The sequence below is a fragment of the Saccopteryx leptura genome, chromosome 13 (genome assembly GCF_036850995.1).
Source record: "Saccopteryx leptura isolate mSacLep1 chromosome 13, mSacLep1_pri_phased_curated, whole genome shotgun sequence".
Lineage (NCBI taxonomy): Eukaryota > Metazoa > Chordata > Mammalia > Chiroptera > Emballonuridae > Saccopteryx > Saccopteryx leptura.
In genome coordinates, this window is record NC_089515.1 from 23,231,996 (window position 1) to 23,255,866 (window position 23,871).

The 23,871-nt window shown below is 38.1% G+C and overlaps 1 protein-coding gene across 5 annotated transcripts in view; it reads left to right on the top strand.

Moving 5' to 3' along the window:
* The window catches only part of CFAP43 (cilia and flagella associated protein 43), a 121,720-nt gene that overhangs the window by 56,050 nt on the left and 41,799 nt on the right, over window positions 1-23,871 (top strand). For all 5 annotated transcript variants that reach the window (XM_066355479.1, XM_066355482.1, XM_066355480.1 and 2 more), the window contains 4 exons: window positions 50-180; window positions 4,486-4,627; window positions 7,715-7,816; window positions 8,772-8,849. In XM_066355479.1, the coding sequence (XP_066211576.1) occupies window positions 50-180; window positions 4,486-4,627; window positions 7,715-7,816; window positions 8,772-8,849 (453 nt within the window). The remainder of the gene's footprint in view (window positions 1-49; window positions 181-4,485; window positions 4,628-7,714; window positions 7,817-8,771; window positions 8,850-23,871) is intronic.

Below are 23,871 nucleotides of genomic sequence, written 5' to 3' on the forward strand. Positions count from 1 at the left end.
GATAAAATTGTGTTTGTAATTTTTTCACTTTGTTCCTAAAATTATTTAGGAAACATTTGCTCGGTGTCGGAGTCATTCTCACCAGGGGCATGGAATTCAGTCGGTGAGAATTTCCATGGATGGACAAAACATTCTGGTGAATGGGAGAGATGATGGCACCCTGGTTTGCTTAAGATGGAGGTGTGTACGGTAAACAGTAAGCAACCTCACTTGGCATGGTGTTTTAAAATAAGGATTTTTTTTAATTATTATTATTTCGGTATAGCAAGGTCAACATAACAGAAGATAGCTGCCATTGAAAAGATGATTATACTTACAGATCCCAAGAGGAGGGGGTATGCCGTGCTATTGAGGGCCACGTGGGGAAGTACCAGAGTGGGTAAGCAGGTTGAGGAAGCAGGGAACCATGGGCAAGAGCCTTTATTACGGTTTCCATGGAAAGGAGCAGGTAGATGTAGGATTGGCTAGTTTGGGTAATGTCCGTGGGTTCTGGGGCATAAGGGCTGCCCCTAGGTGTCTGGCACTTGTCCCTGAGGCTGTTAGGTCAGGGAAATGGTGTTCCTAAGTACGGAAGCCCAGTGAAGGAGAGCTTGGGGTTTGGCTAGCCCTGGGAGAGGAGTCCTTCCTGGGTCAGCATGGCCCCAGATGTCAAATCATTCCAAAAAAGAAAAAGAAAGAAAAGACATGGTTAGTACATATGAGATGATTAGTCCTCTCTTTCATAACACCTTTTGGAGGAATATAAGAAATGAGGACAATTCTGAATAGTAGATAACTTTAAAAACTCCTGTTTATCCCTAAGAATTCTTACATAGATATGTATATATGTGTACACCTATACAGATTGACATTCCTAATTAGACTTTGCTTAGACAAAATTAATTTAGATTTTTTAAATTAATTTAGATTTTGACTAGACTAAAATTAAAATTCTAAATAAATTTACTACTGAGCATACAGGTAACAACCAGGGGGCAGAAAGCACAAGACTACAGCCCAGACTTTAAATGTTGCCTTGTTTGACCTGCCAGTGGACGTCACTAGTGGATGTGCAGTTTCATTTCACCAAGAGTAATATCTCACAGTGCCACATGTGGTCAAAACAATATAAAATAATAAAACATGCCCTTTCTCAGTGACATTTGAAAATGTTGATTTTTTTGGTGTGTGTGTATTTTTCTGAAGTTGGAAACGGGGTGGCAGTCAGACAGACTCCCACATCACCCGACCGGGATCCACCCAGCATGCCCACTAGGGGGCGATGTTCTGCCCATCTGGGGCATCGCTCTGTTGCAACCAGAGCCATTCTAGCACCTGAGGCAGAGGCCATGGAGCCATCCTCAGCACCCAGGCCAACTTTGCGCCAAAGGAGGGGAAGAGAGAGACAGAGAGGAAGGAGAGGGGGAAGGGTGGAGAAGCAGATGGGCACTTCTGTGTGCCCTGGCTGGGAATCGAACCCGGGACTCCTGCACCCAGGCTGATGCTCTACCACTGAGCCAACCGGCCAGGGCCAAAAATGTTAAATATTGTGGAGATTTTATGTCATAACACTTTTGGTAGCTACTTAGTTCAAAGACTTATTTGAAGACTGCACCCTCATGCCCATTTAATACATGGACTATTAATTAACTTGTATTTCAGATATAAGTCCTAACATATCCTTTGTATTCAGTGAACAAATAGCAATTCAGGGAACAGCGAGCAAGAGCTGGCACCCTATACATGGAAGTAAAGACATTTCTACTTATCATAGTTAATCACGTGGACTTTTGACTTAAAACAAAGTTGAGTTTGAAACTGTAATCCAGTACTGTACTTAATAGCTTGTAACCTTAGGCCCATGATAACCCTTCCAAACTACCTATAACAATGTTATTCGAGGTGGGGTCTGCAGTGCCTCTGAGCTTGTTAGAAATGCATATTCTTGGCCGCACGCAAACTTTCTGAATCAGAATACCTTTGGGTGAGGTCCAGCAATTTGTTTCAATAAACCGTGCAGGCCCTGGCCGGTTGGCTCAGCGGTAGAGCGTCGGCCTAGCGTGCGGAGGACCCGGGTTCGATTCCCGGCCAGGGCACACAGGAGAAGCGCCCATTTGCTTCTCCACCCCTCCGCCGCGCTTTCCTCTCTGTCTCTCTCTTCCCCTCCCGCAGCCAAGGCTCCATTGGAGCAAAGATGGCCCGGGCGCTGGGCATGGCTCTGTGGCCTCTGCCTCAGGCGCTAGAGTGGCTCTGGTCGCAATATGGCGACGCCCAGGATGGGCAGAGCATCGCCCCCTGGGGGGCAGAGCACCGCCCCTGGTGGGCATGCCGGGTGGATCCCGGTCGGGCGCATGCGGGAGTCTGTCTGACTGTCTCTCCCCGTTTCCAGCTTCAGAAAAATGAAAAAAATAAAAATAAAAAAATAAACCGTGCAGGTGATGCTGATGTTCCCAAAGTTTTGAGATGTTCTGGTGTATTGAGTGGAAGTAATACTTCCGTCAGTGGGGATGGGAACTATAAGGGTGAATGTGACAATGTGATTATGTAGCTGAAGCAGTACAGTAGCATTTAGTACATTCCAAGGCAGTGGTTCTCAAACTTTTTGAAATCGGGCACATTTAAAATACTACAGATAATTGTAAGCACTCTATATACAAATTTCTGAGAAATATATTATAATAATTAAGTCAAATATTAAAGAAAAAAATATAAAGTCCAAGCATGCTTTTATGATAATTAAATGAAATAAATACAACAAAATTAAATTTATTCTGACATTAAAAAACACTTTTATGTGAAATTTTTTGAGTTATGCTTTTTAGAATTCGTAAAAAAGAGGGGTTAAAAAATAAAAAACCCCACAAAACAGTTATCTTTATATATATATATATATATATATATATATATATATATATATATATGCGCGCGCACACACACACACACACACACACACATATATACACATTGTTAGTAAGATTTAGTAAATTTGGCAGGTCCCAGTATGAATGTGTTAAGTGTTTATGAGAAACATGCGCCTGATGTGTCCTAGCGATTTCTCCAATGTTTGGACATATATTTGAAAGGCAAACTCATTTCCTCGTCAATACATTGAAGAATTCCTCTCTTTTTACTCTTAATCGTGTTGAGGGTAGAAAATCCTAATCACATAAATATGTTGAAAATTGTAGTAAAATGTTCAAAGCTTTTTTAGATATTGCCACATAGTCTTCTTTTAAAGAAATCCAAAAGACTTCAAGAGACAATTCCTTATGTTTAATCATCAATCCAAACCCCCCACCATACATATCATCTTAACTTTACACCAAACAAAGGATAGAAGAAACTTGCCTCCAGTCTTTCCAGGAAACATGGAGGGTAGTGCAAACAATTCAGCACCACAGCTTTACAGCCTTTTGCAGCCTAATCAGGCAAGTGAGGTGGGGGGTTGGGCAGACTGTCAGCTTACAGCCAATTCCCCACACCTCTGTCCCCCAAAAATCTAAACTCCAAAAACCCTGTTGATTTTTTGGTCCCCAACAGGCACATATTTCTCTGTAATACCATAGGGAGCACCTGGAAATCTTCTAGGGCGCACACTTTGAGAACCACTGTCCTAAGGGTTCATCCAGAGTAGTGGCTCTTCTGTACTGTGACTAAGGCAGGTACAGAGGACTCCTAGGGTAAGGGTATGGGGTCAGCATGAGGCAAGGCCACCCAAATATGTCAAGAGGCTTGTCGTGTCCTGGAGCCCATGAACGGGCTTTCCTCTAAGAAATAGAGTCCTAATAACTACAGAGCACTATAGAGAATTGTCTACTTTTTTTAAAATTTTTAAAAGACTTTACTCGGCCCTGGCCTGTTGGCTCAGTGGTAGAGCGTCGGCCTGGCGTGCGGGGGACCCGGGTTCGATTCCCGGCCAGGGTACATAGGAGAAGCGCCCATTTGCTTCTCCACCCCCCCCCTCCTTCCTCTCTGTCTCTCTCTTCCCCTCCCGCAGCCAAGGCTCCATTGAAGCAAAGATGGCCCCGGGCGCTGGGGATGGCTCCTTGGCCTCTGCCCCAGGCGCTAGAGTGGCTCTGGTCGCGGCAGAGCGATGCCCCGGAGGAGCAGAGCATCGCCCCCTGGTGGGTGTGCCGGGTGGATCCTGGTCGGGCGCATGCGGGAGTCTGTCTGACTGTCTCTCCCCATTTCCAGCTTCAGCTTCAGAAAAATACAAAAAAAAAAAAAAAAAGACTTTACTCATTTTAGAGAGGAGAGAGAGAGAAAGAGAAGGGGGGAGGAGCAGGAAGCATCAATTCCTATATGTGCTTTGACGGGGCAAGCCCAGGGCTCCGAGCCAGCGCCTTCAGTGTTCCAGGTCAACGCTTCACGCACTGCACCACCACAGGTCAGGCTGTCTGCTTCTTTCTCTGTGTTGAAATGGTTGTGTATCTGGAAATAATACTGCTAAATCAACTTCTTCAAATTGTGATTTTATAGCCTGTATATTCTTTTTTATCAATGTAGGCGTCTTGGAGGCCACTTAGCCAGTGAAATTTTTTATTATAACCAACAATTTTGTACTTTTTTGAGCAACACCATGGAGGAGGAGAATAGCTATTTAAGCCGAAGTAAATCCTTGGATTCGAAAGCACAATCTGCACACACAGTTGAGTTTCAATATAGCTTTTTTTTCTCCTTCTGTTGACGTAAGAAATGTTCAAACCGGTAAAGAATTCTTATGAGTTTATACTAGTCAAACTGCCAATTGCCAGGAAGCCAAATCTCAAATGCTCCACTTCACAGTTTCTTGTATGCATTGTAAATTAGGGCGGGACTGAGGAAGAAATAGAAAGCAGGTGGGGGTCGGATCACAGGGTAGTTAACAGACTGCTCTGTTGAAGGTGGTTCCACTTATTTCAAAGGTGGATGGGGTGAAGAAGGAGAGAGGGGTTGGGGGAGGGGAGGGGCACAAAGAAAACCAGATAGAAGGTGACAGAAGACAATTTAACTTTGGGGGAGGGGTATACAGCACAATCAAATGTTAAAATAATCTAGAGATGTTTTCTCTCAACATATGTACCCTGATTTATCAATGTCACTGCATTAAATTTAATAAATAAATTTAAAAAAAAAAGGTGTGTTAACCCAGATGCACAGAAACAACGGGCAGGGCTTGCTTAAGGCAAAGACAAACCTTTTACTAAAAAGGGTATATGCCTGGCTCCTGGTGACTACCCACCATGACCTACCCAGTTAGGAATTCATGATCAGATCACCCTGTGAGGTAACTTTCCACAGAACCCTTGTCTTATCTACACTTTCTTTCCTTTTAATTCAGCTTTCGGTTTGCACTTTGCTGTTTTCTTTAAGCAGATATTTAGTGATTTTCCTCTTTTTCTAGGTATACCATGATTCTCAAAAAGAGAATGAGCTACATCTGAGAGAAAACAGTCAGTCTTTCTCAGAGCAGTGGCAAATATTATACCTCAGATATTATTTAAACCATAGTACAAGAGCCAGGCTTGCCTGGGGGAAAAAATCTTAACTACCAGTTCTGGTGCTTGGTTAAAGTGATCTCTCTTTTCTACTTTTATGTCACATACATTAGGTAGGAAGTGTCTAGTTAGAGAACAACATTCATTCATTCATTCAATCATTTAACAAATGTTTATGGAGCACCTACAAAAATGCTAGGCTGTGGGGGGTAGAGGCATGAACAAGATAGAAAACATTTCTGCTTTCATGAAGCTTACATTCCAACTGAGGGTTGGGAATGAACAGAGAGAGCGCTAAATAAGCAAATAAATAAGAAAAATAGATAGTAACAAGATCTATTCAGTGAATAAAAATGGCTTGGTGTGATAGCATTTGGCTGGAAAAGCATCTCCAAGGAGACTTTTAAGCTGAGACCTGAATTAAAAGCGGGTATCCTGATTTGTTAATGTCACCCCATTAAAATTAATAAATTAAAAATAAGTAAGTAAATAAATAAATAAGCAGGTACCAACATGCAGCAGGGGGCAGAAATACTCAGGGCAGAGGTGGAAAGAGCTTGACATGGCCAAGGACCTGAAAAAGGCCTGTTCAGTTAAAGGCAGCAAGAGAGAGTGGAAGGACTTGAGGTCCTCAAGGAGGGAAGAGGCCAGGTAACAAAGAGCTTTGTAAACAAGGTAGAGTTTGGATTTAATTTTAAATTTAATGAGAACCTATTAAACCGTTCTGAGGAAAGGATTTACCAGATCTTACTTCCATTTTTTTTAAATAATTGCTTCCTACTGTGTGGAGAATGTTTCCTGTAGGGGCCAAAAGTGGAAGAAGGGATATTAGGAGGCTATGGCAGAGATCTAGGTAACAAGGATGGAGGTGAAGTGTTATGAAGAGGAAGTGGTAGATCCCAGGTAGGTTTTCCAGGTAGAGTGGACAGATTTCACTGGTGGATTAGAGGAAGAAGGACTTCTAGATTTTTTACTTGAACAACTACGCAGGAGATGATATTATTCATGAAGATGGGGGAGACTGTGGGGCAAGGAGCCACTGTGGGGAGGAAGAAGGGAATCTGAAATCATAGCAACTTTGAGAAACCAAGTGGAGATTCCAAGTAAGCCATTGGATAGATGAGCCTAGAGTTCCAGTGAGAGGCCAGGACTGGAGGTGTTGATTTGAGAGTCAAGGGCATATGGATGGAATTTAAAGCCATAGCACCAGGTGAAGTTATCATGGAAGAATGAATGGTAACAAACAGAGGGAACCATGACAGAGCATCTTCTAGAGATCCAGGAGAAGAATTTAGGGAGGCAAAGGAGACTGACAAGGGCAGCCAGTGAGGTTACAGGAGGGTCAAGAGTATAACATCCCAAACTCTTTCAAGACATTTTAGTGCAAAGAAAGAATATAAAGGGGGTGGTAGCTGAAGAGGAATGTGGTGGTCAGTGGAGAACGGCTTTCCCGGGACAGGAGGTACCAGCACATGTTTGGGAAAGATTCAGTGGACGGGAGAAATGGATGATGCAGAAGAGCAATGGGATTTAAAGTGTAAAGGCGTTGAGAAGGAGGAAAAGATTAAGATCCTAGTATAAATGGTAGAGCAGGTCTTGACAGGCAGGGGCATTTGGTCTACAGCAGGGGTCTCAAACTCAACTCAGCATGTGGGCCGCAGAGCAAGATCACAGCCGTTCGGCGGGCCGCACTAGGTCTACAAAAGGCAACTGTTATGCAACACTTTTCTCACTGCAGTTGAAAACAAAAAAAATCAGTACTACAAGCACAATCGCACATGCAGTTTACTCAGTGTCACAAAACGGCCAGAAACTGTAGTTCACATCACAACTGCTGTTAACTAAGCTAATATCTAGCTAGGATGCTAGAGAAATGAAAAATACAAGTAGGCCCCTAGGCTTACTTAATTTTATCCAAAATATTTTGAACTTCGTGGTTTAGTCTGCAGGCCGCACAAAATTGTTCGGCGGGCCACATGCGGCCCGCAGGCCGCGAGTTTGAGACCCCTGTAAGGCAGAGGGTGATTTGGTGAACATGTGACCTGTCTGATCATTTCTGCTTTCTTGGTGAAAACTGTAGCTGATATAAGGACTGACTGGTAGGAATTAAACTAATAAGATATTGCATCTGGGGCAGGCAAAATGGTATTTTTTTTTTAATGCAACAAGTGCAAAGGGATTCAAAGCAATTATATAAAGTAGAGTAGGAGGAGAAGAACTTGAACTTTAAATTTCAGAAATGTCTGTTTTTCTCTAAGATAAATGAGAATAAGAATTTATCCATTGACACATCAGAAGAGGATTTAGTCCAAGATGATAATACGAAGAAAATTCCCTGGATGCAACAAAAAAGCCAAGAGGTATTTATAAAACATTGGAGAGGTGTGAAATAATGCTTTATGGGTGTACCAAAGAGATGTTTCCTGTGAAAACTTGTTGAAAAGTTAGAAAGTAGAATGAGATACTACTTGGAAGAGCATTCCATTGTACAAGTATAATTTTCCTGAAAGCAAACAAACACCCTAAATACAGCCCAATCTTTTAGACTGAGTTATATAAGCTTTTTAAAAATTTATTGTGTTTACATAGATTCTAGTGTTGCCCCGAATGCATCCCCCCTCCTCCGTATTCCCCTCAACATCTCCCTTGCCCCCTCCCCCCTCCCTTCAGGTTTATCACATCCTATCATCCCCCTTCCCTCTTTCCTCTTTTCCTCTGGTCCCTTGAACTGAGTTATATAAGCTTTAAGAACTGTACTTAGCTAATACAAAACCCAGCAAAGCTGTCCAGGTAAGCCAAAGCAAAGAATGAAGTGTGATGATATCTCATGCTCGAGGTAGTTTTGGGGAAGCTGCAAAGTTGATGTAAGGAACAGGAGGAGGGACATCCTGGTTTCAGATGTGCAGGAAGGTGACAAAGATAGTAGAGGCTCTTGTCTGGCTTTAGCCTGCTTATCTAGCCTCACTCAAGTTCCCAATAAAACAGCAGACTGCTTTCCCTTTGTCAACTATTCTCGAATTTCTTACTACCTGTTTTCTTTCCATTGGCCTTATAATGAACTAAAACTAATGTATTGCTTCAGTCAACATAATAGCAGTTGACTTAAGCAAGATACTGCAGTGGTGTTATTTCATGTATACTTTATAGTATTTGTCTTAAAACAACTTTTGTTTCTAGAGAAGTGCAATCTGTTTTATGTCTGTGTACTTAAGTATATATGTGTACATATGGATATAGGTATGTATGTATCTAATATATATATACCCCTCTCTCATTTCTCCTGCTCATTTAAGTAATATACTTGTCTCGTTTCAGGCCATCTCAAGGGAGATTAAACTATTTTCAAAAAAAAGGAATGAGATAAAAACAGGAATCAAAGCACTTGCTAAAACTGTAAGTGTTATGATTTCATATACTAATACATTTGACCCTCAGTCTAAATTACTTTTAGAACTTTATTTTTTCTCTGCCTGTATGTAAGCTCAGTTTTCTGGGTACTTCACAGGGTCGAATTTTTACCATAACACACTACACATAAACAGTGGTTTTCTTCTCTGTGTTTTCTCCAAATACAGTATCTTTCAAATAATTATTTTAATCAAAGTTATATGTTTACAATCTTACAAATTAACTAATGGGTTACATAATTAAAAATGATATTTTAAAGCAGGAACTGCCCTACTCTTTTCACTATGATTCCTGTACTCTGGACATAACTTTTTAATTCTTTCAGCTTTTCTGTTTGCCTATTTACTTCCATCTTTCTAAATAGTTTTCTTAATACTGCTATCTCTAGGGGATATTTTATTGCTTCATATTTATTTTGAAATATCCCCTAATTCTGCTCATAAAAATTAGGGGATATTTGATCACTTCATATTCATTTTGAAATATCCTCTAATTTTGGTGAGCAGTATATTTCTATTTTGACATTAACTATGGATTTCCCGGCCTAGAAGATGAGTACTTGGGTTCTTTTACAGCCTCCACCCTCATCACTACAGTATCCACATAAATCCAGCCAGTGTGTGCACTATTATAGTTGTGAAAATATTCCTCAAAGCTGAGCCATTGGTATATAATAATTACATTGCCATTTTTACAACTTTATTTTTTCTGAAATTATTATTTATTTATTTCAGAGACAGAGAGAGATAGATAGAGACAGACAGACAGGAACGAAGAGAGATGAGAAGCATCAATCATCAGTTTTTCGTTGCAACACCTTAGTTGTTCATTGATTGCTTTCTCATATGTGCCTTGACCATGGGGCTACAGCAGACTGAGCAACCCCTTGCTCAAGCCAACTACCTTGGGTCCAAGCTGGTGAGCTTTGCTCAAACCAGATGAGCCCGCGCTCAAGCTGGCAACCTCGGGGTCTCGAACCTGGGTCCTCTGCATCCCAGTCCAACGCTCTATCCACTGTGCCACAGCCTGGTCAGGCTGAAATTAATAACTGCCTTTGTTTTGGATATACAAACTCTCTGAAAATGCTAAAAATCAAACAAACAAAAAACCCTCAATACAATCACCTGAGGAAATCAAGCTGTCAGAACTTTAAAAAAATTTTATTTTGTGACCTCCCTTCTAGAACTTTCTATCTTCCAGCTCCAGCCTAAGCACCTTGCTGTCTAGAGCTAGCACACAGTTTTGCTGTTCGTAGGGACTTCTCTTGTCCATCCTTCTGGGAAATCCTCTCACCTGCCTCTTGAGTTGGAACCCCCACTTGGGGGGTCCCATTCATTTTTCCTTGTTTTCTTGTTGTGCACCTTCCAGTAGCTTCCTAAACAGGACTGCTGTGTTGTCCCATGCTTGGGAACATCATTTATCATGTGGCTGTGCTTCTGGCTTACCGTTTAGATGTAATACAATGTGAATGGTACTTACCCCTAGAGCTTTACAAGGTTTTGCCTCTAGAGAAAGGGTACACGGGAGCTACATTTTTTGAGACTTGGTTTTTCTTAAAATGTCCTTATCCCACTCACACTCATTTGATAGTTTGCCTCAGTGTGCAATGATTTCCCCTCAGAATTTTGAAGGCTCGCTTCATTGTTTTCTAGCTTTCAGTGTTTGCTGTAGAGAACCTAATACCTTTCTGATTCCCAGGTCTTTGTAGGTAAGCAGATTCTTCTCTCTGGAAATTATGGGATCCTTTCTTCATCACTGCTGTTTGGAAATTCCACCATTATGTACCTTGAGATATTTGATGGGTAGTCTTAGTTTGCTGGGACAGATATGCTCTCCACCCTTTTCCACCCTGTTCTGAGCCCCAACTGGCTGGCCTTTATGGGTGGCATCGACGGGCTCTCTTGCCCTGATTTCTATTTCAGTTTAGCCCCTGAGTGGTGTCAGCAGATCAGAGAGGCGACGATGACTAGGGTCAGAGTTTTTATTCAAGGGTGCTCTCTGTGGTGTTATGCATTGGCAGTGACTGCCAGCCCTCTCCTACAGCTACCCACCTCTTCAGGTTTCAGTAACCACTTCCCACCCTGCCCTTCAGACCTGGGAGTGGTGTCAGCTTCCTGTGGTTGCTAGCCTGAGAGGCTTCATTGTGCTTGCTGGATTCCCTTACCTTGCCAAATCTTTTTTAAAAAGTTTCTCTCCCCAACTACGCCATTTGAGTGTACCATCTGTTTCATACCAGGACCCTAGTGTGTATGTTTGTTTGAGTTTGTTCTTCCCCCTCTTTCATATGAAGGGCATCAGTGAGCACCTTTTTTTTTGTGGCAGAGAGAAGGACAGACAGACAGGAAGGGAGAGAGATGAGAAACGTCAATTCTTCATTGCGGCTCCTTAGTTGTTCATTGATTGCTTTCTCATATGTGCCTTGACTGTGGGGATACAGCAGACCGAGTGACCCTTTGCTTGAGCCAGCGACCTTGGGCTCAAGCTGGTAAGCCTTGCTCAAACCAGATGAGCCCTCGCTCAAGCTGGCGACCTTGGGGTCTAGAACCTGGGTCCTCCATATCCCAGTCTGATGCACTATCCACTGTGCCACCGCCTGGTTAAGCATGAGCACTTTCAATAAGAAAGCTTTGTCTCTCAGTTCTGCGTGTTCTTATATTTTTCTTTGGTAATTTCCTCTCCTTTATTTTCCTGGTGGTTAATGAGGTTGAGCATCTTTTCATAACTCAAAGATTATTTGTATTTCTTCTTCTGTGAATTCCCAGTTCATATCCTTTGCCCACTTTTTTCTATTGGATTGTTGGTCTTTTTTTTATTATTGTAAGAATTCTTTTTTTTTTTTTTTGTGGCAGAGACAGAGTCAGAGAGAGGGACAGATAGGAACAGACAGACAGGAAGGGAGAGAGATGAGAAACATCAGTTCTTCGTTGTGGTTCCTTAGTTGTTCATTGATTGACTGAGGGCTACAGCAGACCGAGGGACTCCTTGCTCGAGCCAGCGACCTTGGGTCCAAGCTGGTGAGCCTTGCTCAAACCAAGTGAGCTCGTGCTCAAGCTGGAGACCTCGGGGTCTCAAACCTGGGTCCTCCACATCTCAGTCCAATGCTCTATCCACTGCGCCACCACCTGGTCAGGCTATTGTAAAAATTCTTTATTTTTATTATTAATATTTATTTATGGTAATTAGGGTCAACTAAGCTGTGATAATAATTAAGCTCCAAAAAATATTGCAGAAACAGATGAGAAGTTTTTTTCTTTCTCAATAAACAATCCTGGTGGGTGTTCAAGTCAGCAGTTGCTCTTTCCATGCAGTCATGCAGAGACGTAGGCTGGCGGAGACTCTGCTACCTTCCCCACATGGCTTCTAAAGTTGTCTTGCTTGATCTCATCCCAAGCAACTGCAAGAGGAAAAGAGCAGGAGGTGTGCATGGGCAAATCGAGAGGTGGCCCTTATTATTTGATTGAACCACATGGAATTGCTGTTTATATAGTTCAGCCAAATATATTACAAGTATTTTTTCAGTCTTAAGTTTTATAATGTAGATTTTTTATGCAGATTTAAAAATTATGACCCAAGTAATTAATCATTTTATTTAAAACTTTTGTTTTTGTGCCTGATTTTAAAAGGCTTCCAAGGTCTCACGTATTTTCTTCTAATACTCCTTTATTCATCTATATTTTATTTATATGAATTGTATGAGGTATGATTCTAACTTTACTTTTTCAAATAAATAGCCCATTTTGTCTGTGCTTTTTATTGAATATACCACTGATTTGCAGCTCCTCCTCTAGCAATCCCCAGAGTCCTATGTATATAAGATTGTTTCTGGACTCTTTATTCTGAAATTGAGTATTGATCTTTTCTTGAGCTAATTCCAAACTATTTTGATTGTTATAGCTTTATAAAATATTTTTATATCTTGAAAATAATTCTCCCTTTGCTCTTCTTTTACACAAAATGTTGGTTTTTTATGCACACTTTTTCATTTGAAATTTTAAAGTCAGTTTTTCAAGCTCCATGAAAAATTCTGATTTGATTCTGATTGAGAATATATTGCTTATAGTATGCTTTGGGGAGGAATTTATTTAAAACTAAAATTATATATATAATATATACATTTATAATATAAATCTTATATAGAATATGCATTATATAAATATAATATATAAACATATCTATTCAATTTTTTAAAAGTATTCTTTAGTGAAGTTTTGTAGTCTAAAAGTGGCTATAACTTTCTTATTAAGGTTATTTTAGGCATTACAGTTTGTTTTGGTTTTATAAGTGGAATATTTTTCTACTACATTTCCTAATTGGTTACTACTGATATATATATCATTAGTAACCATTTCTTATGGCTGAGTAGTATTCCATAGTATATATGTACCAAAGCTTTTTAATCCACTCGTCCTCTGATGGACATTTGGGCTGTTTCCAGATCTTTGCTATTGTGAACAATGCTGCTATAAACATGGGGGTGCATTTCTTCTTTTCAAACAGTGCTATGGTGTTCTTGGGGTATATTCCTAACAGTGGGATAGCTGGGTCAAAAGTTATATATATATAACTGATTTTATATCTGATCACCTTACTGAATTCTCTTTTTAGTACTATTTTATTAATTGATTCTCTTGGATCATCTAGGTACACTATCATATCTTCTCAAAATCACTTGTTCTTCCTTATCAATCTTTATACTTCATTTATTTTTCCTGTCATATAGCAAGGGCTTCTAATATACTAGTGGTCATGATAATGGAATGCTTGTCTTTTTCCTAACCTTAATAGGAATGCTATTAACTTTTAAGTATAATGCTTGCTGTAGTTTCTGTTCCTTGTTACCTTAGAGTTTTTATTGTGAATTTTATTGTATTCCTCAGGTAGACATTGGTCATTTTAAGTAGTATACAAGATTCCATTTGCTAATATTTTATTTAGGATTTTTGTATTTCTATCTATAAGTAATATTGGTCTAATTTTTTTGTACTTTCTTTGTCTAAATATGGTATAAGGGTTATACCAGCCTTATCAACCGATTTCAGTAGTTTTCTACTCCCTGCTCCCCCCTCCAGTTCTCTGGTTATAGTTTGTATAAAATGGGAATTCTCCTTTTCTTTAATATTTGGTTAAAAACCAAACAAATAATCTCTTCTCCCCACACACATATATTAAACCATCTGGGCCTGATGTCTGTTACAGGAGCTGATTTTCCTATTGTTTCAAATTCTTCTGTAGTCATTAGTCTTATTAGGTTTTCTTTTTTTTTTTTTAAGTGTAGATTTAATAAATTATATTTTCTTAGAAAATTATTTCATCTAGATTTTTAATATATAATACAAAATTATATAATCTGATGTTAAAGTCTTTTAATTTTTTAGTTATAGCTCTTTCTTTATTCCTAATGTTGTATATATATGTATATGCCTTTTATGTTTTTTTCTTTTTTCTTTTTTTTTTTTTCCTTTCTTTCATTGGGACTGACAAGCAACACTCCATATTTTTCAAACCATCTCTACCCCACAAATTAACTGGCCATCCAGGGAGCACATAAGGCTTAAAAAATCCAGAATGACCTTAAACTTCCCAATGTAAAAAATAAGAACTTTGTTGAGGGGATTTACTCTGCCCTATACCTTGTAATTCTGTGGCTGCTGCATGAGTGGGCCAGGAAGGAGGCCAATGTAGTTTAGCAATAACAGATACATCCGCTCCAGTATCTAAAGTCCTCTAAATGTATGCCCTTTTATTGTTAGTTCCATTTCAGGGTGTTCCTGACCTATTTTTTTAAATCCAATTGGCAAAATCAGAGGAGCCAAATCGCCAATTTTCTTGGGGCCCCTTTTGCAGGATTTGGCCTGAGAAGCAGACTTAGCATCTTTATACTATTCTTCTGACTGCCTGAATTAGCCCTGAGACAAATTCTTTCTTTTTTTTTTTATTAATTTTAATAGGGTGACACTGATAAATCAGGGTACATATGTTCAGAGAAAACAGCTCTAGGTTATTTTCACATTTGCTTATGCTGCATTCCCATCACCCAAAGTCCAATTGTCTTCTGTCACCTTCTAACTGGTTTTCTTTGTGCCCCTCTCCTCCCCAACCCCCTCCTTCTCCTCCCCCTCACCCCGTAACCCCCACATTCTTGTCCATGTCTCTGAGTCTCATTTTTATGTCCCACCTATGTATGGAATCATATAGTTCTTAGTTTTTTTTTTATTTACTTATTTCACTCAGTATAATGTTATCAAGGTTCATCCATGTTATTGTAAAGGATCCGATGTCATCATTTCTTATGGCTGAGTAGTATTCCATAGTATATATGTACCAAAGCTTTTTAATCCACTCGTCCTCTGACGGACACTTGGGCTTTTTCCAGATTTTTGCTATTGTGAACAATGCTGCTATAAACATGGGGGTGCATTTCTTCTTTTCAAACAGTGCTATGGTGTTCTTGGGGTATATTCCTAAAAGTGGGATAGCTGGGTCAAAAGGCAGTTTGATTTTTAATTTTTTGAGGAATCTCCATACTGTTTTCCACAGAGGCTGCACCAGTCTGCATTCCCATCAGCAGTGCAGGAGGGTTCCCTTTTCTCCACATCCTCACCAGCACTTATTCTGTGTTGTTTTGTTGATAAGCGCCATTCTGACTGGTGTGAGGTGATATCTCATTATGGTTTTAATTTGCATTTCTCTAATGATTAGTGATATTGAGCATTTTTTCATATGCCTATTGGCCATCTGTATGTCCTCTTTGGAGAAGTGTCTATTCATTTCTTTTGCCCATTTTTGGATTGGATTGTTTGTTTGTCTTCCTGGTATTAAGTTTTACAAGTTCTTTATAAATTTTGGTTATTAACCCCTTATCAGACGCATTGTCAAATATATTCTCCCATTGTGTAGTTTGTTTTTTTATTCTGTTCTTATTGTCTTTAGCTGTACAGAAGCTTTTTAGTTTGATATAGTCCCATTTGTTTATCCTCTCTTTTATTTCACTTGCCTGTGGAGACAAATCGGCAAATATATTGCTGCGAGAAATGTCAGAGAGCTTACTGCCTCTGTTTTCTTCTAAGATGCTTATGGTTTCACGACTTATATTTAAGTCTTTTATCCATTTTGAGTTTATTTTTGTGAATGGTGTAAGTTGGTGGTCTAGTTTCCTTTTTTTGCAGGTAGCTGTCCAATTTTCCCAACACCATTTGTTGAAGAGGCTGTCTTTACTCCAATGTATGTTCTTACCTATTTTGTCAAATATCAGTTGTCCATAGAACTGTGGGTTTATTTCTGGGTTCTCAGTTCTGTTCCATTGATCTATATACCTGTTCTTATGCCAGTACCAGGCTGTTTTGAGTACTATGACCTTATAGTATAACTTGATATCAGGAAGTGTGATACCTCCCACTTTATTCTTCCTTTTCAAGATTGCTGAGGCTATTCGTGTTCTCTTTTGGTTCCATATAAATTTTTGGAATATGTGGTCTATATCTTTGAAGTAAGTCATTGGTATTTTAATCGGTATTGCATTGAATTTATAAATTGCTTTGGGTAATATAGACATTTTAATGATGTTTATTCTTCCTAACCATGAGCACGGTATATGCTTCCACTTGTTTTTATCTTCCCTGATTTCTTTTATCAATGTTTTATAATTTTCCAAGTACAAGTCTTTAATCTCCCTGGTTAAATTTATTCCTAGGTACTTTATTTTTTTGGTTGCAATGGTAAAGGGGATTGATTCCTTAATTTCTCTTTCTGACAGTTCATTGTTAGTGTATAAAAATGCCTCTGATTTCTGAGTATTAATTTTATATCCTGCCACCTTGCTGAATTCAAATATCAGGTCTAGTAGTTTTTTGACTGTGACTTTAGGGTTTTCTATATACAATATCATATCATCTGCAAATAATGATAGTTTTACTTCTTCTTTTCCAATTTGGATGCCTTTTATTTCTTTTTCTTGTCTGATTGCTGTGGCTAGGACATCCAGGACCATGTGGAATAAGAGTGGTGAAAGGGGGCACCCTGCCTTGTTCCTGATCTTTGTGGATTTTGCTTTTAATTTTTGCCCATTGCGTTTGATGTTGGCTGTGGGTTTGTCACAGATGGCCTTTATCATGTTGAGGTATGTTCCCTGTATTCTCACTTTGCTGAGAGTTTTGATCATGAATGGGTGCTGGATTTTATCAAATGTTTTTCTGCATCTATTGAAATTATCATGTGGTTTTACTCCTTCCTTTTGTTTATGTGATGAGTCACATTGATTGATTTGCCAATATTGTACCAGCCTTGCCTCCCAAGAATAAATCCCACTTGATCCTGGTGTATGATTTTTTCATATATTGCTGGATCTGGTTTGCTAATATTTTGTTGAGGATTTTAGCATCTAAATTCATCAGGGATATTGGCCTATAATTTTCTTTCTTTGTGTTGTCTTTGCCTGGTTTTGGAATCAGAATTATGCTCACCTCATAAAAGGAGCTTGGAAGTCTTCCTTCCTCTTGAATTTTTTGAAATAGCTTGAGAAAGATAAGAGTTAGTTCTTCTTTGAATATTTGGTAGAATTCACTTGTGAAGCCATCAGGCCCAGGACTTTTCTTTTTTGGGAGTTTTTGATAACTGTTTCAATCTCATTTGGTGTAATTGGTCTGTTTAGGTTTTCTGATTCTTCCAGATTAATTTTTGGAAGATTATATGTTTCAAGGAATTTTTCCATTTCATCTAGGTTGTCTAGTTTTTTGGCATACAGTTCTTCATAGTATTTTCTTACAATATTTTGTATTTCTGTTGTGTCAGTTGTTATTAGAAACTCTCGTTTCTAATTTTATTTATTTGGTCCTCTCTATTTTTTTCTTGGTGAGTCTGATTAAAGGTTCATCGATCTTGTTTACCTTTTCAAAGAACCAGCTCCTGGTTTCATTGATCCTCTGTATTGTTTCTTTAGCCTCTACGTCATTTATTTCTGCTCTGATCTTTATTATTTCCTTCCTTTTACTAGCTCTGGGCTTTACTTGCTGTTCTTTTTCTAGTTCTTTTAGATGTAGGGTCAAGTTGTTTATTTGAGCTTTTTCTAGCTTCTTGAGATATGCCTGTAATGCTATGAGCTTCCCTCTCAAGACTGCTTTTGCTGTGTCCCATAAATTTTGAGTTGATGTATGCTCATTATCGTTCATTTCTAGGAATTTTTAAATTTCTTCTTTGATCTCATTGTTCACCCATTCATTATTTAATAACGTGCTATTTAGTTTCCAAGTGTTTGAGTATTTTTCAGTTTTTCTGTTGTGGTTGATTTCTAGTTTCATCATTGTGATCAGAGAAAGTGCTCGATATGATTTCAATCTTCTTAAATTTGTTGAGACCACTTTTGTGCCCTAACATGTGGTCTATTCTAGAGAATGTACCATGAGCACTTGAAAAGAATGTATATTCTGCTGCTTAAGGGTGGAAGATTCTGAAGATATCTATTAAATCAAGTTGATCTAGTATGTCCTTTAAGTCTGCTGTTTCTTTGTTAATTTTCTTTCTTGAGGATCTATCTAGTGATGTTAGTGGGGTATTGAAATCCCCTACTATTATAGTATTGTTGTTGCTCTTGCCCTTTAAATCCATCAAAGTCTGCTTTATATATTTAGGTGCTCCTATATTAGGTGCATAGATATTTATAATAGTTATATCTTCCTGTAGGATTGCTCCCTTTATCATTATGTAGTGACCTTCTTTATCTCTTACTATAGTCTTTGTTTTAAAGTCCATTTTGTCTGATATAAGTATTGCTACCCCAGCTTTTTTTTTTATTTCCATTTGCGTGAAATATTTTTTTCAATCTTTTATCTTCAGTCTATGTGCATCTTTTGTTTTAAGGTATGTCTCTTGTAGACAGCATATATATGGGTCCTGTTTTCTTATCCACGCAGCTACCCTATGTCTTTTGATTGCATCATTTAATCCATTTACATTTAAGGTTATTATTGATATGTAATTGTTTATTGCCATTTTATTCTTTAAAATTGTATTCCTCTTTTGCTATATTCTTTTTCTCCTTTGATCTGTTTACAACAGGCCCCTTAGCATTTCTTGCAGCCTTGGTTTGGTTGTAGTGAATTCCTTGAAGTTTTTTTGGTCTGGAAAGCTTTTTATTTCTCCTTCGATTTTAAATGATAGCCTTGCTGGATAAAGTAGTCTTGGTTGTAGGCTCTTGTTCTGCATTACTTTGAATATTTCTTACCATTCCCTTCTGGCCTCAAGTGTTTCTGTTGAGAAGTTGGAAGTTATCCTTATGGGAGCTCCTTTGTAGGTGATAGTCTTTTTTTCTCTAGCAGCTTTTAATATTTTCTCTTTATCACTTAGCTTTTGTATCTTAATTATAATGTGTCTTGGTGTTGATTTCTTTGGGTTTCTCTTTAATGGAGTTCTCTGTCTTCCTGAACATGTGAGATGTTTTCCTGCCTTAATTGAGGGAAGTTTTCAGCTATGATATGCTTGAACAAAGTCTCTATCCCTTGTTCTTTCTCTTCTTCTTCAGGAACCCCTATGATGCGGATGTTATTTCTCTTCATGTTGTCACAGAGCTCTCTTAGAGTTTCCTCAGACTTTTTGAGTCTCTTTTCTTTTTTCTGCTCTGCTTCTGTGCCTTTATTTATTGTATCCTCTAACTCGCTGATTCAATTCTCAGCTTCATCCATCCTGCTTTTAATTCCTTCCATTGTGTTCTTCATTTCTGATATTGTATTTGTCATTTCTGACTGATTCTTTTTATTATTTCAATGTCCTTTTTTATATTTGCTATCTTTTTATTTAGGTGTTCATAATGACCATCTATTGTTGTTTTAATATCTTTGAGCATCCTAACAATCGTTATTTTAAACTCTGCATCTGGTAATTTGGTTATATCTGATTCATTCAGGTCCTTTTCTGGGGATTTCTTTTGATTCATTTGTGTTGCATTTCTCTGCCTTCTCATCTTCTCTGTGTAAAAGAAGGTCTTGGCCACTGGAGTTCACTGGGTGTGGCCTCTGTTCCCTAGGTATGGTCTGTCTGCAGGCCCACCACCCCCTCTGCTGTTGCTGCCTAGGGCGTTTGGGTATGGGTGTTGCTGGTGCCTGCCAACTGAGGCTGTTGCTGTCGTTTCCGCCTCTCCTTTACGGGAGTGGCTGTAATCATGTGCTCAGGTGTACAAGCCTTGGTGGCCTTGGCCTTCGCCCCGCCCCCGTGGGTGGCGTTATGCTCGGCCCTGAGGGCAGTGGTGAGCACCTTTGCTCAGCTGTAGGTCTTCGCCTGTTTACGGGCTTTTGCCCCACCCTTGCAGGAGGAGCCCACTCGTGGCAAGTTTTGGCTCCACAGGCCAGGCGGGACTGCGTGCCCATGGTCAGTAGTGGGACTCTGCCTGTTCTGGGTTTTTGGCTCCACTGTTTTTTTCTTGATTACATTCTCCAACAGCACTTCTATTTTATTAATATGATTTGGCTTTTATTGATTTCACTATTATTATAAGAACATTATATATAATTTTATACCTATTCATTTAATTAATTTAAGATTTTAGCAATTTAGAATTTTATTCATTTTTTTTGTATATTGTTCAGGTTTATTTGTTTTTATTTTGTTACTTTTTTGAGTTAGAAACTTGGTTTATTTATTATTGTTTTCTATTATGCATGTCAAACCATAAATATTCCTCTGGGTACCACTTTGACTACATTGCATTAAGTTTGACATGCAGTTTCCTCATTATTGCTTGTAATTCCATTTTGAACACATCAATCAAAGGATTTCTTAAAAGACTTTATGTATTTTCTGTTCTTAATTTTTGGATTGTTTTGTATGTTATTTATACATTGTTTTGTATATCTTTTTGTTGTTAACTTAGAATTTTATTTCACTGTGGTCAGTAACTAAGTTTGTTGAGGTTGTCTTTGTGGCCTGTATCTGGTCACTTTTTGTGAATGTTCCATGTGTGAGTTTGTAAAGAATGTTTTATTCTCTGTCTTGAAGGGGAAGGGGTGGAGGTACAATATTCTTTAAATTCCCATTAATCGATCTAATTGTGTAAGTCAAATTCTCTACATCTATATTTATATTTTTTCTATTTGAGTCATTGTTTCCTAGGATATAATTAATGATTTGTCAATTTATCCTTGTATTTCTATCATATTTATGTTAGGTGCAAAAATGTGCATGACATACCTCCCTGATATCCTTATGAAATATCTTCCGTTTATCCTTATGAAATACCTTTTGTCTCTTTTTTTTTTGGTACTTGCTCATGTATCTTTTTCTGTTCCTTTAGTTTCAACTTTCTATGTCCTCTAATCAGTATATAGCTGGATTGTTTTTTTATAAATCCTATCTAAGCTTTCTAATAGATGAGTTTAGCCACATTTATTATAATTGATATGTTTACATTTATTCCTGCCATTTTATCTTTTCTTAAAAAATATTTTTACCTGACCTGTGGTGGCGCAGTGGATAAAGCGTCGACCTGGAAATGCTGAGGTTTCTGGTTTGAAACCCTGGGCTTGCCTGGTCAAGGCATATATGGGAGTTGATGCTTCCAGCTCCTCCCCTCTTCTCTCTCTGTCTCTCTCTCTCCTCTCTCTCCCTCTCTGTCTCTCTCTCCTCTCTAAAAATAAATTTTAAAAAATTTAAAAAAAAATTTTAAAAACAGATTTTTAACTTTTTTTTCTTTTCTATCTTCTTGGATTGCTTATGTATTTTTGTTATTATTATTCTATTTTTTCTTTACTATTTTGGGAGTTATAATTCCATTTCTGTTTTTAAAATTCTCACCCACATGGTTGACCTTCTAATTTTTTACATCATCTAGAGCCTTTCTATTCAATGGTTCAGTGCACAGCAGCATTGACATCACCTGGGATCTTGACTCTGTCCCAGATGTCCAGAATCAGAATGACCCCCAGGACAGTCATAGTGCCATTAAAGTTGGAGAATCTCTGGTCCACCCCCCAGATAAGGACCCCAATGTGCTTTTGTTGTTACTTTTTGCTTTTTCATCTCCTGCTTCCCTCACATTCTCTCAATGATATCATTTTGAATTATAGTTATAAATTATTACTTTAAAAATGTCTTAAAAACATGTAAATCTTACTCAGATTTAATAAATCTTTCTACTTACCTTCCTCTGACTTTAGTATATCCTTAATAATCCTTTCAGAGGGATAGGTATTGAACCTCTGCATGTCTGTAAATGACTTTATTTCGATCTCACACTTGAATGACAGTTTGATGACTATAGAATTAGAGATTCACAAGTTTTTCCTTCAGTACTTTGATCCAAAGCTATTGATATATTTCATTTTTGCTTCAGGTATTGCTTATATGAGGTCTTTTATTGGTCTAATTTTTTTATCTTTGTCATACTCATTTCCTCTTGGAAGTGTTTAGGATTTGGTTCTTAAGTTTTACATCTGTATCCAGACCAGGGCATGCCGAACATTTGTTATGGCCTTTAAATCTTGAGTATTAGTGCTTTATTGTGTGTGTTGTTTTTTTTTTAATATCCCTTTATGATTTCTTTTAACATTGTGGTTCCTGTTCTCTTTATTCTCTTCTAAAGTTGTATTAGTTGTAGGTGCTTCTAGATAAGTCGTAGAAGTGTCTTAACTTTTCTTGCACATCTATCTATCTCTTTACCCTTCTTTGTTACACACAGGTAGAATTCTTAACTGACTTTTATAGACCACTAACTATCTTCAACTGTGTCCATTTTACTATTCAGTCTGTCTTTCATGGATTTTGTTTGGTTGGGTTATTTGTTTGTTTCAAAGATCAAACTTTTAAGTTTCATAATCTCAATTATTTTTATGAGGAATAATATTTTACATTTCTAGTTACTGTGAAATTCTGCTCTTGTTTTACTCTTTTCCTTTGCATAACAAGTCTTTTATTGTTGAATTTATTGTCTCTCTTCAATGGTTTTATTATTCCCTAAGTATTTAGTGATCTATTATGATTTTTATTATTGTGTGATCATAATTGTAACTGCAACTTCCTGTTATAATTCCACCTCACCAGTTCAACCTGCTTGGAAAACATGTAGGAGACCTGACTTCTGTAGGTATTCCTATCTATTTTCAGTGAAAATAAATGAGGTGTGTGGTGTTAGAAACTGTTTTAGTCACCTATCTTATGTGGATGGGCAAGTATTCTCTAAGTCCTTATAGCCAATGACAGATACCTTGGTCATTTCCCTATCTCTCACATCCAAATATTCATTCCAATTTTCTCCCTAGAGGCAAACATCTTGTTGCTATGCTACCACTGGGTCCCAGAGAGTTTTACCAAGTGGGGATACATGTACACTGCCTGTTTCCAATGCAGTAGTCCCAGCTTATCTCTCTGCCAATTACTTCTAGGTTACCCCTTACTTCTATATGTAGTATGGCCTCTACCTTTTGTGAAGTATTGTCCCAAGGCACTGGGGGCTATAATGCACCATTCATGTCCATCTGATTTTCATCTTTCAGGTGCTAGTTTCCATACTGCTGAAATATCCTTTGTTTTGTTCTTAATTGCAGTAATAAATTTATCTATTTGTAATACATTCCTTTTCTCTTTTTTTTTATGAATTAGGACAGGAAAGTAAAATTATAAAGACTATTATTCTGAGTCTACCATTTGGAAACTAAACTCCTCATTTTTCCTATTGCCTGGGCTGTTTTTATTCCTTTGTAAGAGCTCTTTATATATTGAAGATTATCATGTATGTCCTTTGCCCCTGAATATTTTGAAGTTATAAACTTTTAAAGATGATTGTTTTATTATAGAAATATTCTAATATATATAAAAGGCAAGAGAATAATAATATAATAAATTCCATTGCCAATATTTCACCTATACCCCTACCCACCATCCCCTTCCCTAATTATTTTTCATTAAATCATAGATATTATATAATTTTATCTTTAATTATTTAAGTATGTATCTCCAAAAGATAGGAACTCTTTTTGTTGTTGTTGTTTTGTTTGTATTTTTCTGAAGTGAGAAGCAGCGAGGAGGC